General features: G+C 39.7%; 1 protein-coding gene across 1 annotated transcript in view; it reads right to left on the bottom strand.

Moving 5' to 3' along the window:
• The window catches only part of LOC103186406 (dystrophin-like), a 775,626-nt gene that overhangs the window by 115,409 nt on the left and 641,872 nt on the right, over window positions 1–18,345 (bottom strand). The window contains 1 exon segment of the mRNA XM_042334068.1: window positions 395–567. Coding sequence (XP_042190002.1) covers window positions 395–567 — 173 coding nt within the window.

Raw genomic sequence — 18,345 nt, 5'->3', positions numbered from 1 at the left:
TAGGTAAACAGAGGCATATGGAGTAAGGAAACTTACCCAAAGTTTCACCCTGCTGGGATCGAACCCAGGACTCTTGCTTGCGAGGCGATTATGTTATGAAACATGGTAAAGATCCAACTCAGCAAGGGACCAAGGAATAAACCCAAACATACCAGCTTTTATGTCTCTTCGCAATGAGAGACAACAAATACAGATAGCTAATGAACTGAATCGGGATATTTATACTTCATAGTATTTTTTATGTGAAGTGCAGCTTTCATGGATTTGTATAATGTAACATTACAATACAAAATAAAATTGTGAGTGCTACTTCCGAATAGTAATGTATTTTGACAGAAACATTAGTGCATGATTCAAGAACAAATATTATTTTTGGATGAGTGTAATTCCTTACCTAATGTTAAGGGATTTTTTCCTGAGTTCAGTCCAACGAGAATTCATATCATCGAGGCGCCTCTGTAGCAAAATTGCATCTTCCGAGCCCTGCAGACTCTTAAGTATTTTCTGTCCATTTTCATCCAAGTTATGGTAAATGTCAGTGTGAGCTTCAATTTCTGACTGCAGATCCTGTCAAAGAGGACAAACGTACATTTATTTTACATCCACTGACTTGTCAGAAGTGAGATTTGCAGTCAGGGCAATCACTGAGCTGTGCCTGATTTCATACCATACTCAATTCAATAATAAATTGAAAAATTAATTTAACACTAAATGAAACAGAAAGTCATGGCAGGCACCACTGACCTTTATGTAATACGTTTTTCTGTGTAACATTTTAAGAGTAAACTGTGGAAAGGTACAAGAGACCCTGAGGGATCAAAACCAAGCACGGTAACTCGCGAAAGCAGACATTTGTGCACTTGTGCTCAATAACTTCTCAGCAAAAAGGAACCACTTGACAATGTGCATTCGAAGGATACAACAGCATCATTCAGGGTGGTCAATGTGGGAGGCGTTCAGTTACACAACAACTGAATACACCACTCAGAGAAATTGTATCAAATTAAAAAGTAATACTTTCCTAATTCCTTTTGCAATTTTAAGGGACTATGGCATGTGAACATTCCTGAAGCAGATGCCATCGTCCTATTTGCAAACAGCTAACCATAGCACAACACACCAACCCACCTACAGGCTTGAATGGATCCATTGTACAGCACTCAGTAAGCATTTTGATTTTCTGTACATTGCCTGACTGTGCTCTCTTCTTCCTAACCACCCTTCCTAAATCTGTCCTCTTGAAAAATTCAAGTGCATTGAAGCACTGCTATCTCAAACTTTGTGCACATTGTTAATTAACATAGATCAGTTCTCTGTGTGCAGGCCTACACAGATCCCTTGAGAGTTCAAACTATCAGCCTCAAAATAACCTTGCATTTATCTAACTAAAATAATCCATGATTAGTGCAAATGCTCCTTATCAATGCATCCAATGGTAGATTTTTTTTCCAGCAAGCCCTTACTTTCTCCTTTGTAATTCTTTCCTTATTGCTGGTTACTGTTCTGTTCTTTCTATCTACGTGTTTTATAATCACACCAATTAAAATAAATAATTAAAATGCACAGTTGTATAATGATCAGTTCTCTTCATTCTGGCTGCGTGCATCTATTTGCTTAGTCTGTAATAATGTACTGTCTCTCAGATCAAAGTTGTGATGTGCTGTAATACATGGGTGTGTAAAGTTGAGAAAGCATGACCAGTGGGCACTCTTTATATCATGTCATAATGCTAACGTGATAGGGCAGTGCCAGTTAAATTATAGCCCACGAGATCCTTCTGGTCCATGGTCTGTCAAGAAGCTACCTCCCCTCCCTCTTCGAACATTTGCATGAGTCTAGTCCGTAGCGTCCGTAGTGTTTCTGAGTTTTCTAGATTGAATATTTCTTGATTTATGGAATAAAGACTGCTACCACTGTGATAGGGAATGTTCTCCATGTGGGTACAACAGGCTGAAATGGATTTGTTTTGCTTCAAGACAACAAATCTGCTGATTTTTCCTTTTACAAGATTTTCATCCTAGCACCACGGAAGAATCCCAGCCCTTGGTGGCAGCTTTCCAAGGGGGCAACAATGGCACCTAATCCACCCTCTGTACCAGCAGTCAAAATACCTGACTCTGCATGTCCCAACACTGTCAGTCAGGTGGCAGGTTTCACTCCTGCAAACAGTGACTATTGACTAGGGTTGACTGTATATTGTGACAATGTGATAATTATAACCGATGATATTTTAACTGGGAAATAATTGTCACATCACATCACGATAAAGCTCACGCACCCGAGATATATGTAAACTATGCAACATTTTAAAATTCCTTCCAAAATTTCAAGTGGGAAATCATGAATGAGTTGTACACATCTCACTATTTATTTAAGTGGAGTAATATTTACTGTTCATGTAAAGGGACTGCACCCACTATGCATGGTGACCAGAGCACAGTCTTTTGATCTGGCTTCTTATTTAGGAGGTCCGTTGAGCTTAATTTGATTTGAATCAATAACAAGACTATAATAATACTGATTTCTCCGTTGCTACAATGCCACAAGAAAACAGTATTAAGAAAATTGTTTCTTAATTGAACACAAGTCATGTCATTATAGAACATAATGCTTAAGTGCTTAAAAATCAATTCAATGCCATTAGACTCTTTAGTTATATCCGAAGCAATTCCACAGCTTAACATGTTTATGGGGACTGGAGGTGATAATGTTACGGCACAACCTATAGGACAACAAGTCCAGAGCAAAGAAGTGTCAGCTCCAAATGGTGCTTACAATAATTATACCATTCCAATGGAAATAATTCCCCATCCACCTGAGTCAGGCATCTGAATTTTAAAATTATACACGTGTGCTCACAAATACCAGTGCATCATCACACATTCTTTGATCGTTCGAAGAGGAATCAAAAGGTTTTCGCAGAATTATTTTATATCAATTATATTACGAGGACTATGGAATCCTGTAGCTCAGTGGTAGAGCACATGCCTCATAAGCGAAGACATGGGTTTGATTCTCGGTAGGGTGAAACGCTGGGCAAGTTTCGTTACTCCACACAGATTCCTCTGTCTGCCTAGCAATAAGTAGGAACCCGGTTGTCAGTCGATTGGTGGATCACTTTTTGGGGGTAATAATTCCTTAAAAAAATAATAATTTGGTCACTCAATCCACGACTGTTTGTGGGACACTGTGCTCAATTGGCTGCCGTGTTTTGCCTACAAAATATAGAGTCATTCACTTTACAGTATATTCTGTGAAGCACTTTGAGATGTCTCGCAGACATGATGAGGTGCTATATCAAATGCAAGGATTATTATTATCTTTCAACATCATCAAAAAAAAAACAGTTGGATTGGTGACAGAATCTAACACTTCCATATCCTAACCTGTGGCACAGGTGTGACAACATCTTCCAATGTAAACGATTACTTATTGTTGTGAAAATATAATCAGACTCCATTAATGAACTTTCCTGTACTAGTCAGTCTAGCATTGTATACACATTACTGAACCCTCCTGTACCAGTAAGAAACTGGGGGAGCAAATTTGTGGTGTGTGTTGATGAAGGCAAAAAGGCACAAAATCCAACCAACGTGGTAACATTATGTGCAGCTGGTCTATCCAAACCAATTTTTCAGATCGGAAGCTTCATTACAAACTAGTCGATAGGTATTAGACACAAAGCATTGCAAATTCTGCTCTTGTGAGAATTATTATCAGTCCTCCACTGAAGTGTCAAAATAAACTATGAATTGAAGTCCAGAGTTGGATAGGAATCAACAAACCTCTGAAGAGGAAAGAGAGCAAATGGCTCAGGCAAATGGAAAAGGAATAGAGAAGAGGGACAAACAAAAAATCTGTGGCAGTTACATTTTTAATATGATTGTTCATTCCTGCACTATTAAGACTCAAATATTGCTGTATATTATGTTTGCTAATTCACATTTACCATACTTCATAGAAAGATAAACAAACTTAATTCTTAGCCCTTGAATGCATTTCATGTAGGGAGCAGGATAGGGTCACAGGCCATTTATTTTACGATTACTATAAAACAGTTTAAAGTTGTGTATTCTAATCGATGACAACTCTTATCTCTTAAACAAGCACTGGAAAATATTCAAGTTGAGCACTTGCTGTTGAAGGTACAACGCCAGTACATTCTCACGAAGGTTAGATCTAATGAACATACACTACTGTGAAACAAATTGCAACTACCTGTGAAATTTTACTCTGGCAAATAATTGCAATAACTATCAACTATTCCAGAATACATGTACCATATTATTTCTCTGACTAGATTCTATCAAATTGCAAAAATAAATCCCAATAGAATCTAAAAAATGCAAAAATAAATCCCAAAGGTCATATTAAAATGAAGCTACGAATGTCACCAACAGCAGCTCGTCAACATGTTTGAGTTACAATATTTACTTAATTGCTTGATTTACAGAGAATCAATGCCAACTCATGTTTCAGAGCAAAATGTTGACTTGCCTTACGATGCTGCAGAACTCAACACAATAACACAAAAGAACACAAATAAGAAATCCCCCTGCCAAAAATTACACATTATCTCCACAGCAGAAGACAACCATCACCGAGGACAACAACCGGAAAATACCATGCTGAAGGCAGGAGGTACCTAGGGACATTAACCTTTGCTAAAACACAGGCGCAACTTTCACAGATAGATGCCCCAAGCCTATTCAGTTTGCTTTGTACAGGAACAGAAGCAGAATACAAAGCATACAAAAGGGAAGCAGCAACAAAAAACATTACCAAAAAATCTTAATGTTAATCCCAGACAGAATCCAAATAAGTTCAAAGTAAAAATCAAGCAAAGAGATCAAAGAAAACTGCAGTAGCAGTAAACAATTTTCAGTTGCAGGTTCATAAGTGGAAATAGAAAAAGGATTAAATTAGGATTTTTAGTACATTTTATCTAAAAATAAATTATTGTGTTGAGATTATAAATAATGTAAAGCATGGGAAAGCGGAGCACCAGTAGAACAGAATAGAAAGATGCCAGTGCCTTCCTCCCTCTAAATTTGCTAAATATCATGACTCCAGCCTTGTCATATGAGAGGCAAGACATTAAGCAGAAGGTATGCATCTCCCAAAGGCATTGGCAGGCTGCTTTCAGCTATTTCTGAGGCCCCAGGATAAATGGAAACCTGGGAACAGGTAACACAGAACCTCTGATTCAGCTGTTGTGTTGGTGGGTAAAACCAGAGCCAGAAAAGAATACTACAATACTACTGCTGTACAAAAAAAAGGGATTCAATACGTACATACCCTATATACAGACAACATATAAAAACAAGCTTGGGGAGCGAGCAGAAGAATGGTGTTAGATTAGATGGCTAATGTGGAAACAAGCACAAGTGCAGCCTTGATGGACTGAATGATCCGTTTCTGAGATCTAGCATTCCATAGCTTTATTCCATCTTCTTCTTAAAATCTATTACATCCATCATTTGTTCTGGTTTATCTTTCATGGAATCTTGTTATGACCACTATATTTGTGCGGTTTGTTTTGCTGTTCATATATTGTTTGAGCAGCATTATGACTTTAGATCTCAAACATTCAGAGAAGTTTAGAAATGGAAGCAAGAGTAAAATACTCTTGTATTTTTATAGGTGTTTGTAGGCATAGCTTACAAAATACAGTCCCTACGCTTAACATAAATTCTGTGAAGTTCTTTGAGACGTGAAAGGCGCCATTTCAAAATGCAAGGATTATTATTACTCAACAGTTTCACAAGACAATTCGATTATCAATTAACAATTTTCTGTGAAAGTAAAATTCATTCTGGTTTGAAAGCAAGCACACTTAGTAACATTTAAAGTGCTCTCGCTTCTCAATAGAGGTGATTGGAGTGAGTTATCTGAGGGATGAATTTCCTGTGAGCCTTACTGCCTAAAGGTGCTCTCGAAAGCTCAATATCCACAGAAATGGTATTGCAGAAAATTCTAGTGCTGCAGGCACAAATAAAAAGGGAATCTGCACATTTTTACAGGAAAGTTATTGGAAAGAACAAAGCAAAGGATTCAACAATATTTTTGCTTTATTCAAAAAATGCACGAAGATGTAGCTGTACTGTGGTATTCATGACATTATTAACCAGAGCCTGATTGAAACTTAAATCGCACTCTAAATCTTTTGGGGGGGTGGTGGCAGACAGCCAGGGAGTGTCTCTTCTAGGACACCTGAGACAATCATTAAATTAAAGCAGTGAGTAACCTTCTTCATAGAACTATGTCTCATTGAAAACCACTAGCAATTCACATTTTCCCCTCAATGTCTAACAGATTTAAATCTCAGGTATGTGAAGGGGAGCATTTTTGTTAATCAACACGTCCCTCTTCCTTCCCTCCCTCAAGGTTAAATGTTACATTGTGGGATGAATCTTCTTGTGCATGGTCTGCATTACGTAGCACAGTAGCTGAGACCACCCTTCCAATGGATCAGTTTCACCCACTTGTTCAGAACAGAAGGAGGACAGAACCTCATCTCCCTTGTGGTGCTTGACCAGACAGGCTAATCACCAGTAGCTGTGTTTTAATGGAAATGCATCAGTAGAAAGACTCTCCAAATCCTCAGTTAATCTGCATTTTAAAGGCAGAAGTGATGCTGCTTTAAAAGTAAATTCCAAACTTTTCTTTTTACTAGATAATGGTGAGTAACCTGCCTCAGGGAACCACCACATTGAAAGACACTAGGAATTAATTGGAATCATTTTTCCTTGAATTTCTAACAGAGTTAAATCTCAGGTGTACCCTTTTGATGCAGTTTTACTTCTTTTGACAATGTTAAGAGTCATCTCACATATACCCAGTCAATCACTCTTCATAGCAATTGTAGAGTCGCAAATTCACCTTTTACAAAACCTATTGAGAAAAGTATGAATTGTTCTAATATTATTTAAGTTACCATTTATTGATAGAATGCACAGTCCTGCTCACAGATACTTAGGTTGTGGCTATTTGCAGTTGCTGTGAATAAGTGTATTTAGTATTTAGTTATTTCAATAAAAGCCCCGTGTTCTCTCGCGCACCAGGCTCCGTGGCTCCATCACTACCACCCTCGCCCGACTCCACTGGCTCCCCATCCCTCAGAGGATCAAATTCAAGATCCTCGTCCTCACTTTCAAGGTCATCCATGGCTTTGCCCCCTCCTACCTCTCTGACCTGCTGACTCCCTACCAACCTGCCCGCTCCCTCCGTTCAGCGGGCTCTGGCCTGCTCCATGTCTCCCGCCCAACCCGCCCGACCATCGGTGGCCGGGCTTTCAGCCTCTCTGCCCCCACAATCTGGAATTCCATTTCACAGTCCCTTCACCTCACTTCCTTCCTTGCCTCCTTCAAGGCCGGTCTCAAACCCTCCTCTTCAATCGTGCCTTCAGTCGCTATCTCACCTCTCTGCCTTCCCTCACCCCTACCCCATGCCTCCCCTATGCTCGGGTCCTGACCCCTGATTGCCCAGCGCCTTGGGACGTCCTCCCTACGTGAAAGGCGCTCTATAAATGTAATTTTGTTGTTGTTGTTATTTGGTAAATGAGATTACTAAGGTATCGGCAATTTTAAGCCTCTCCTTTGAGAAATTGTAACAATTTCTACTGTAACTACTGTATTTGTATCATAACACTGCTGGAACATTCTATGTATCTTCACTGAATGAAAACTAAACCAAAGTGAATTCCCCAAAGCAACTGAATCTACATTATATACGGAGGGAGATAAAGAGGTCGCAAGGACAGCTTTCACATTGGAGCTATCACAGCTCAGTGACAGTGTCTTACCCAGATTTCTTAGCAAGTAACTGATGTTATGTCTTCTGGGAAGGGCTGAATTATAATAATTATAATTTTGGGATTTCATATAATGCTTTTCACATCGAGAACATGTCTCAAAGCGTCACAGGATTTACTGCAGGAAGAATGAGAGTTGGGAAGGGTTATCAGAATGCATGGTTGAGGCTAAGACACTGTACGCAATTAAAACAAAACAAAACAGGTTGATGTAGTTAACGTAAGATAGCAAGGCGGGTATTCTGAAATGCTGAGATTAAATGGGCCACTCTTAAATTATTCTATGAGTTGTCACAACTCCCCTCCGTCCATACCATGTCATTTCCAGTTCAAACTGATAAGAATCCCTTTTCTTCTGAGTCTAGGGCACAGGTCCAAAACTGCTTAAATAAATAATAAAAAATTGGTACACAATCCTCTATTGTCACACTGTGAAAGCTGGTGACTTCACCTCATAAAGGCTGCTGCAATATCAGTTGCAATGCTGCATAACTGACTTTAATTAAAAGCATACTCTCTGAACTGATATTGTATTCTATCCCATCCAAGTTATTCCATGACAAGTCTAGTTTCTGATTGCTTTATCCTCAACCAATGCGCTCAGTTCTGTCCACAGTTTTAGCTCCCTCTCCCTCTCTCTGGATATTGTTCTCATTTTTTGCATTAATCTTGAAAACACCTTTTCTCAGTTTACACCCCAGTTACAGTGCACTGCTGCAAGTCCACAGAGTTTGCTTTCACTGATTGAGCTAAATTCTCTGTTGCCTATTTCCACAGCAAACTTGATACATGCGGAATCTCTTCACCATGCTTAAGAGTATCAAAACTAAGCTGAGAATTCCATGCATCCCAACTACACATGGAAATCCCAGGAATAGATTGTTGGAATTGTATGCACACACTCTTCCTGGATGGATGCAGGTTGGCTTGAGGACCCCAGAGTGTGCGTTGGGGTAACTGCTGGAGTTTGCCGTATTAGAGGAGTTCCTCCTATGAGTTCTGCTAAGATCCCACTGCTTCCAATTAGTGCTGATTTCCCCTTACAATTGGCAACCGGGAGGGCAGAATACTAACAAAAAGGCAGCAATTTCAAAAGCTGCGAGCTGAGAAGGAAAATAATTATTCACAAAATGTTGTCTTCCACCTGCTGAGTGATTAAAAGTTGCCAGAGCCAGGACAATGCTGCTCTCTGGGGCTCAGATTGTTTTATTCGTGGGACAAGCATGCAGTATTTCATATAAGAGTGTTAATCAGCTTTACATTTATTTCTGTCAGTTTCAGTAGAGTCTGCTATTTTCCTTCCCTGCTGCTCCTAACTGGAAACTAAAAAAAAAATCCCTTAGCATTTTTTTTTACTTTATCCAGAATTCTGGATTACGTTAATGTTTTGTACTTCTGGTTTATTTATATACCCCATCTTAGTGACTTTGTTTTCCTCCCTATTTTCAGATTGCTCTGATTCCAGCCTCTGGCAATGTTGCTCTGGAGAATCTGAATAGGGCTATAGTAGCTAGTAGCTAGTATTGACACCTCCAGTGACACATGTATGTTCTATTGCTCCTTCTGTGGAAACCTCTCTCCACCTTTCAGTTTTTACCCCTTCCATCTCTATACCAGCCAAGATCAGTAGCTTCACCACATTGAGAGCTGCTGTAGTGGAACTTCATCCCAATGCCTGGGAAGATGGCATTCTATAATAATAATAATCCATGTATTTGATATAGCGCTTTTCACGTCTTCTAGACGTCCCAAAGTGCTTCACAGAATATACTGTAAAGTGAATTGACTGTATATTTGTGGGCGAACGCGGCAGCCAATTGTGCACAGCAATGTCCCACAAACAGTCATGGATTGAAAATGACTAATTTATTATTGTTTTTTTTTGGAGGGATTATTATTAGGCTCTGTGTGGAGTAAGGAAACTTGCCCAAGGTTTCGCCCTGCCTGGAATTGAACTCAGGTCTCTCACTTGCAAAGCGAGTGCTCTAACCACTGAGCTACAGGACTCCGACACTCCGATATTCTAACACTCTTTACTTTTACACTGCAGACACCTCAACTGATGAGAGTATTTTTTTAAACATTTTTGTTGAATGCTCTAATTAGAATTAATTTTATGGGACATTTTCACCATTAGTACAGTGGCAAAGTTCCTGCCCTTTATAGCTTTAAGTCTTGAAGACTAGAAGATTCAATTCCTTGTCTGTACTGGCTTGCTTAATTGCACCAAGAAAGCTGTAGGGATGCTTCTACTGACCTAAGGTTTGAGAGGAGAAAACACTGGCAAGAGGACCTGGGTTTGATTTCCAGGTAGGGTGAAACCTTAGGTAAGTTTCCTTGGTCCACACATCTCTGTTAACTAGCAGTAAATAGGAACTCGGTTGTTAGTTGATTGGTTGATCACTTTCTGGTGGTAATAAACCCTCAAAATAAAATGTGGTCACACAATCCAAGATTGTTTGTGGGACACTGCTGTGTGTATTTGGCTGCAACGTTTCGCCCTCAAATTACACAGCCAATTTATTTTACAATATATTCTGTGAAGTGCTTTGCGACGTCTTAACGACATGATAAGGTGCTGTATCAAATGCAAGAATTATTGTTATTATTATAAATAACCTGCTGATGCTCACTGGATGAACTTTCCAAGGAAGATTTCCAATGTAGAATCACATCATTCCATACTTCCTAGTTCATCAAATTATATCATCAGCTTTATCTGTTTTAACAAATATTTTAATACATTAATATAAATAGGCAGGAAATAAACCAAAAACCCCCCCAAAAAATAAACTTGCTGGGATTCTAATGATTCTAATGATTCCTTCTTCAGCTCAATTGTAAATGCAGATTGCTGAGATAGTCAAGAGGTCTCTTTCCTCCCTCCTGCTTTTCCAAGATAACCTGCAGTTATCCAATGATTGACAGAAACTCCACTTGTATCGGGATGCAGTGAGATTCTTCTCTGAAACCACAGCAGTGGAACAAAATCTCTTACCAGAGGTAAGGCTGTGTTTGAACACAGAAACACTATTAGAAATGCATCCCATTTCCATTCTTGAATAAGCCATAGCTCAGAACCACTTTGAAAAATTAATTCCAGATGACAGAATTTCATGCTGCACTTGTCCTCAACAGAGCTCATTTGCATGAAGTTTCACGTTTCACATTTATGCTTCATACTGAAGGCTTGTTGATGCTCTTTAAGTCTTGTCTGATCCCAGAACATAGATTTCACTCTGTCAACTTCAATAATTTGGAAATTCTCAAAGGGAGCCAAATAGTATTAAAGAAAGAGCATCTCTTGAGCTGCACTCCTTCACTGTTAACTTATAAAATCCAGAGAAGTCATTTCAAAATTGTATCAGGCCTTGGTTAGACCACATCTCAAGTGAATAGAAAGTGCAGGAGAATTTCTTTTAAGTAAAAAGGTGACAGGCATGAAGGACAAATTACAGGGTAACCCATTATAATGCAATGCCTCGGATCCCCCCCAAAACAGTCACCATATTATAAAAGGTCCGCCAAAACCAAAAGGCTACCAAATCCTGCTCACGAGTTGTCAGGCTGTCACTGACATCGCTTCCTGGCCATTGGGTGCATTCACAGAAAGTGCCACTGGCAGTTCCTTCACAAATCAGCTGCACAGTGTGCAGGAAATGATATGAGATGCTTTTTCTGCTCACTGTTAAAGTCCAGATATGAATAATAGCCTTTTGGACAAAGTACTGGAAGGCAATTGCCACTCGTGGCACTGAATATAACAATAAGGAAAAGAGAAAATTGGCAAGGAACTTTTCCTTCAACCCCCACCCACCCCCACCACACATACACACACTCATAATTTAATTAAGCAGATTCTATATTTCAGTTTCTGCAACATTGCTGTCAATTGTGATACACTTTTAAAAAAAGTTCCCAAGATTATACAATACTGTTCCTACTTTGTTCACGTTGCTAGAGCTTTGTATCTGCAGTGGAACTAAACTATTTGATCTGAATGCAACAAAGTTAATTAATTATTCAGAAGAAGCCAATGCTGTTAATTAGAATCTCCCCTGCTTCAGGAAGGGATTGCAGGGGAATAAATGTGATCCGAAAAGACAGAAGAAACATGACTTCAAGCACATATGCAGACTTCAATAAGCACTCATCGGATTTAAAATTTAGGAAAAAATAACCTTGGAGTGCCCTTTCATTCAAGCATTTGCATAAGTCCATGAGCTTGTAATGTGCTTTCACTAACTTCATTTCACAACACTGAAGTGAGGTCTGTTTCAATACAGGTTACATTGAAAACATTCACAGGCTTCCACCACCTTTCCCAGGACATTATCGTCCATCTCCCTCTTTTGTCTATCCAACTGACCTAATCAACGGCAGTCAGATAAATGTCAAAATTCACAAAATTCAACTGCTGATTATGTCTGATCATTTCTTAGATGTCAAAGCTCTGCCCGCCACCCTCAGCAATAAAGATTTTCTATTTCTGGCCAAGAAGTCTGAAACTCTGCCATGGGGAATCCTCTTCCAGGCTTACTTCCAATGTGCTTCCCACCTGGGGAATACAGAATATAAATGGAACTTTATGTGTGACAGTGAGCAAAAAAGATAACTTATAATAATAATCATCCTCCTTGCATCTGATACAAAGCCTTTCAAGTGAGGAGTATGTCTCAAAGTGCTTCATTAGATTTACTGTAAAATGCAGTGGTTGTGTATCTTGTTGGACAAATATTCACTAGAATGTTATAAGACCCCATACAGGTGCAGGTTTCAACCGTTAGTAGTTGGGGAACAACTACAACTTGTATCCTTCGTATACAGCACCCTTCATGCAGGGTAGAGTATCTGAGCACATAAGAGAGGTGGTAACTGCTAAATCAAATCACAATTTTTAGTGATCAGTGTATGATAGGTCCCTCAAAAACTGGTTCACACACTTCAATTAATCCTACTGTAGTTGTCAGCATGGATTTTTGATTTCAGTGTTGTTTGGTGATGGTTTGAAGCTGCATATGTATCATTGCTATACTACATTATATGGACAACAATAACTTGTTCATCTTTATTAGTCAGACCATATGTTTGGTTAAATTTGGCAGCGCTCAAAGGACTACATTCGAGCTGTGACTGAGCACAGCAAGTACTGAACTCAGTAGTCTCTTTTGCAGAGACAGGCTGTTCATCACAGCATGTATGGATTGACTGTAATTTTACCTGACTGTTAAATGTTTAATTGTGTTACTTGGTTTGGGAGTCCAGCTAAATTTGCCACTGCGGCTAAATGAGGCAGAAACAGCAATATGAGGGCTAGAGCCATAACTTATACATAGAATGATGGATGGTGGAGGACACACGCTACAGATCCATACAAACCATTTTTTTAGATAAAAAAAACTTGCCTTGCTTCTTGAAAGCTCCCTAGTATTCAGCCACAGGGTTAATAGGCTACAGGAGCAAGTAGAGTGTTTGTAATTAAAGGCATGAACATGTCGTGCCAGAGACTAACTCGTTTAGATTATTACTTTGTCTCCAGAGGCCAGCCCATCTCTGGAGGTAACAAGTTGTACAAGATTGCCCTGGTTCTGGATCAGGTAAGACCTAACTTGGCCTAATATAAAATTACATGTGGCACAAAAGAGACTCCTTGACAAAATAGGCCCTGCTAGGGATTAATGATAAGACACAGTCATGGATTAGTAAAGCTAAAGCAAAGTAAGCAGAGGGTGTTCCATAGAGGTGTTATTTAGCGGAATACCTCAGGGGACTATATATAGAAAGCAAAAATAAGATATTGAATGTCAACCCAGAAACAGTGACTGCTATCCGATAACCTCAGAAATTAGCATCCCCTTCCCTCATAAAATACATAACCACACCTGAAGGTATGAGGCTATCGTTACAATAAATTTATGAAAAAGACTCATTTAAAAATGTGTATATCAGTATTTTGTACAAGTCTACTGCTTTGGTCCAAGCAGATGCAATGAACAAGTTAATGAGCTTTGAAGGGAAGAGCAGGAACAAAGTGTGCAGCAAGATCTGTAACTGAACAGTGCAATAGTGAGTTCTCAGTTGACCTCATGCTGCATGGAAAATTTCTCATTTATAGTCACCATTTAGCAGCAACGCATAAACAGACAGCATGGCACAATCTGGGACACTGTAGCATTTGCACTAAAACAGCTTTGTTCGATAAGAGTTCACAGCCTCTGTACAGCTGGCTTCAAAGACAGAAGCTTCTTTCTCTGTCGGAAGTTCATGAAACAGTCAGAAGCTTGGAAGGAATGCTGGACCTAAAGCATGATCATGCATAAAGCAAGCTTCTTTTAAAGAACCAGGAAGAAAACAGTGAATGTTGTTGAGGGACAGGAAGAGGCTCAGTTCTAACAACCCACAATGTAACAAAACCTTCGCAACTTATTATCTGGGTTCACGCATGGAGGGCTACTACATCATTCCTGAACACTCACTCAGGGTGCAGAGTCAATGGGATCCTCCTAAGGCTCCCCTTGGTATGTCCACCCTGCTACATTGCCCATTTGGAAGATGTACTGGAAAGCACCCATATAATTTCAAACAATATTCAACATTGGTCAAAACCTTCAAAAGAGAAGAATAGTGGATGGGGGGATTTTTATTTTACAATTCTGCACAGACTCTTAAACCCAATTGGTGCTGAATCAATTATTCACATTGATCTTATTTCCACAAAGTTGTTATTCAGCAATCAAAATTATTATTGACCAGTTTGTATCTCCATCTATACACCAGAGAGGCAGCTGTGATCATTAGAAAGATATTGCCCAAGGAGAAGCACCCTGAAAATGCTGGGAAACCCCAAATTAAATGTTATTTTAAATGTTCTGAATTAAATCATAGTTGGCACAACATCAGCTACAGGACTATTGGTGCCCAAGCCCAGGTATAAGTTCCACGAAGTTAAGCTGTGGCTTCGGGAGTGTAAATATTTCAATGCATTGCCGACACCTTGTTTTACTCAGTGTGTCATATTTTGAGAATAATGCTCATTAACTAAAACAATTAAAACAGGAGATTGGAAATTGAAGAATATTTTACTGTACCTTACTGATGTTCAGTTTGAAATCGCTGTAAGGTCACCCTGAATAGATTTAATTTTGTTCCATCTCTGAAGTCTTACTTTCAGGCCCAAAGGCACTCTGTAGGAAGCCCACTAGTTACACGTGTCAAAATACATATTGTTTTACATACTCAGCTGGTTATCATGAATCTGTAGCTGTCACCACAATCCTAATTATCCCAACACAGATTCAGTCAAGCTAAGATTAAAGAGCTTCCTTGGTTCCAAACCATTGTAAGAGTGACAGCGACAGTCTGGATTTATGGTCTGGACACAACACTGTTTTCTTTCTCTGTAATTTTCAAAGCCCTTCCTCTTTCCTCTTTGATCATCTGGGTAAGACATCTTTTAAGGCCACCATTTATACTTTACATGGTGCAGCTTTTAAAAGGAATTTGTTCTTGGACTCATTGTGGAATTCTTTAATGGTAGATGATCAAGTGGACTGTGGTCAGTATAGTCCCCGATGTAACGCAGTAGATATATCACAAATAAATTCCCAACTAAAGTTATAATAGGGCACCATTGCTCATCAGCACTTTTGTATTCACTCTGCATGCACGCAGAAAGCCGCCTCATTTGCAGACAGGAAGTGATCTGGTCAGCTTTCTGCTCATGTTTTGGCCTTTTTCAAATGCAAGAAATTTAATTTTTGGTGGAAGTGAATGCCAGGGGACATACCTCAGTTGTGCTGTAAGCAATTATAACGAAGCACATTTGAATGAATGGGGTTCAATCATAGGAACATTTTAGTTCTTTACAACAGCTGCTGCCCTGGTTCAAACATACAGTATTACTTACATGTTGATAACAGTCAAGGGGTCAAGGGGATGGGACCTGAGAATGTACATTAGGATACTGTTTGAGGTAGGTCAGCTAAAATCACATAGCTTGCCTTTGGCAAGAGTGACTGGCAAGTGTACTGTAGATTGTCAAGCTTGAACCACACAACCCATTAGGACTTTAGCTTGCAGGGTTAACAGGAGCAGAGTGAGACAAATCCTTACCTTCACTGACTGGTATCCTCCTCTGAGTCTTGCTGATGAGCCAGCCTGGCTGGTCTATCATCAACAGTAGTTTGGAGTCCAGCAAACCTGTCCGACTTAGTAACTGGACAACCTAGATAGCCATAGAGGATTGACTTGATTCTGATATTCCACTTTTAAGCATGTCTTGGAGCGAACTCAGTACTAAAGAGACCCTGCTTATCTTTCCTTCCCCCTCCCCCAAGAATAGTCACTAAAGCATCTGCAAAAATGTTTCATTAATCTAAGTAAAATTTGAATACACATATGGTGATTTACCAATTATGACGTTGCTTCTTCAAACAAAGCGACTGATTATAATAATATAATTATATAATATATAATTATTATAATATATATAAATATAATAAACATAATAATTATTATAATAATGATTGTATATGATTATAATAATAATCTGTCCTGTAGCTTAGTGGTTAGAGCACTCGCTCTAACATTCATGGAGTCCTGTAGCTTAGTGGTTAGAGCACTCTCCTCGTAAGTGAGAGACCTGAGCTTGATTCTCAGCAGGGCGAAACGTTGGGCAAGTTTCCTTATTCCACATGCCTTTGTTTACCTCACAGTAAGTAGGAACCCGGTTGATAGTTGATTGGTGGATTGATTTTCTAAGAGTAATAATTCTTTTAAAAAAATTGTTCACTTAATCAGCGACTGTTTGTGTGATACTACGGTGAGTAATTGGCTGCTGCATTTCGCCCACAAAATATACAGTCAATTCATTTTACAGTATATTCTTGATAGTGCACTTGAAAGTGGCGGAGCCTGACTCTGAGCCAGAGGGAGAGCGAGGGTGACAGTAAGCACGATCAAAAAGGAAGGTGTCTAGGCGAGATTTGAAAGTGGGGAGAGGGGGGGGCAAGGCGGAAGGATTGAGAGAGAGAGTTGCAGAACTTCGTGGCGTAATGGCTGAAGGCATGGCCGCCGATAGTGGAGCGGAGGGGGCGAGAGACAAACAGGAGGCCAGAACCGGCTGATCAGAGGAAGCGAGTGGTTGAGTGGGGGTAAGCAAATCGGATGGTAGGAAGGTGCCAGGGCATGAGGAATTTGAAATCGAGTGAGAGGATCTTGAAGTCGATCAGTAATTGGGAGCCAGCGCAGCCTGACAATGACTGGTGTGATGGGAGTCCGGAGTTTTATGCAGGTTAGTGTCTGGGCAGTGGAGCTCTGAATTAATTGAATTTTGTGTTTGTTGGAACTGGGGAGGCCAGCGGGGGAGGGGATTTGAAAAGTCTAGCCAGGAAGTGCCAAAGGCGTGGACAAGGGTTTCAGCTGCTGTGGGTGTGAGGTAAGGACGGAGGCAGGCAATGTGTTGGAGGTGGAAAAAAGCAGTGATGGTCAGGGAACGGATGTGGGGTAGAAAAGAAAGATGGGGATTGAACCTCATGCCTAAGATGCACACGGGTTCAGTGAGTCTGAGGGAGAGTCCGGCGAGTTTGAGGAGTTTGGACCCGCAGGAAAGAAGACATTGGCACGAGTGAAAGAGTATGGCTTCTGCCTTGCCGACATTCAACTGCATGAAATATGCGGTCATCCAGGCCTTGATGTCCCTCAGGCAAGCTGACAGGACATCAGTGGACTGGGAGTCGCAGCTGGAGGAGAAGTAGATTTGAGTGTCATCCGCAGCACACATGTGGATTATTATATTATTATAATAATCCTTGCATTTGGTATGGCACTTTTCAAGTCAAAGGAAATCTCAAAGTGGTTCACAGATTTTTCTGCAAAGTGTAGTGACTGAATTTATATCCGAACGCAGCAGCTCTTTTCTGCACAGCAATGCCCCAATTGATTAATAAATCAAGTACATCTCCTCAAATTCAGAGCAGTGCTAATGATTGCCAGTAAAGACCAAAGGTCATCTGCCCATCATGACGATAAGTCATCTTGAAAGTGTCTTTGGCTGAATTTTACCCATTCTGTGGTTGAAATCATTATGATGTCACATATTTAAATAAAAAATGAGTGGATCCACCTGGGTCTAGATTTATTCAGTTAACACAACATTGAGTTTTAACTTTGAAGCCCATTTTCTGTAGCAAGAAAGAACTTAACAGAAAACTGGCTTCAAAATTAAAGGCTGTGTTTAAGAATTTGGCAAATTCTGGCCAATCTAAAATGTTACGCTAAAAGCGTAAATCTAGACCCAAGTGGAATTTTATCCCAGAGATCAGTTAAAGGGTGAGCTCAATTTTCCATCAAGGCTACTTTGATGATAACATGGAGATCTCAACATAGACAGATGAAGAAGACTGTACAAAGACACCAGTGTTCAGACAACAATGTTGTGAGGAAGCACTATGCTCCTGGTGTAATTGATATTACCACACAGTGTATGTCTGGGTATTAATAATTCAAATATTGATAAAGAAGTGATTTTACAA

Source organism: Callorhinchus milii, unplaced genomic scaffold (genome assembly GCF_018977255.1).
Source record: "Callorhinchus milii isolate IMCB2004 unplaced genomic scaffold, IMCB_Cmil_1.0 Scaffold4, whole genome shotgun sequence".
Taxonomy (NCBI): Eukaryota; Metazoa; Chordata; class Chondrichthyes; order Chimaeriformes; family Callorhinchidae; genus Callorhinchus; species Callorhinchus milii.
This window is presented reverse-complemented; position numbering and strand designations above follow the sequence as displayed.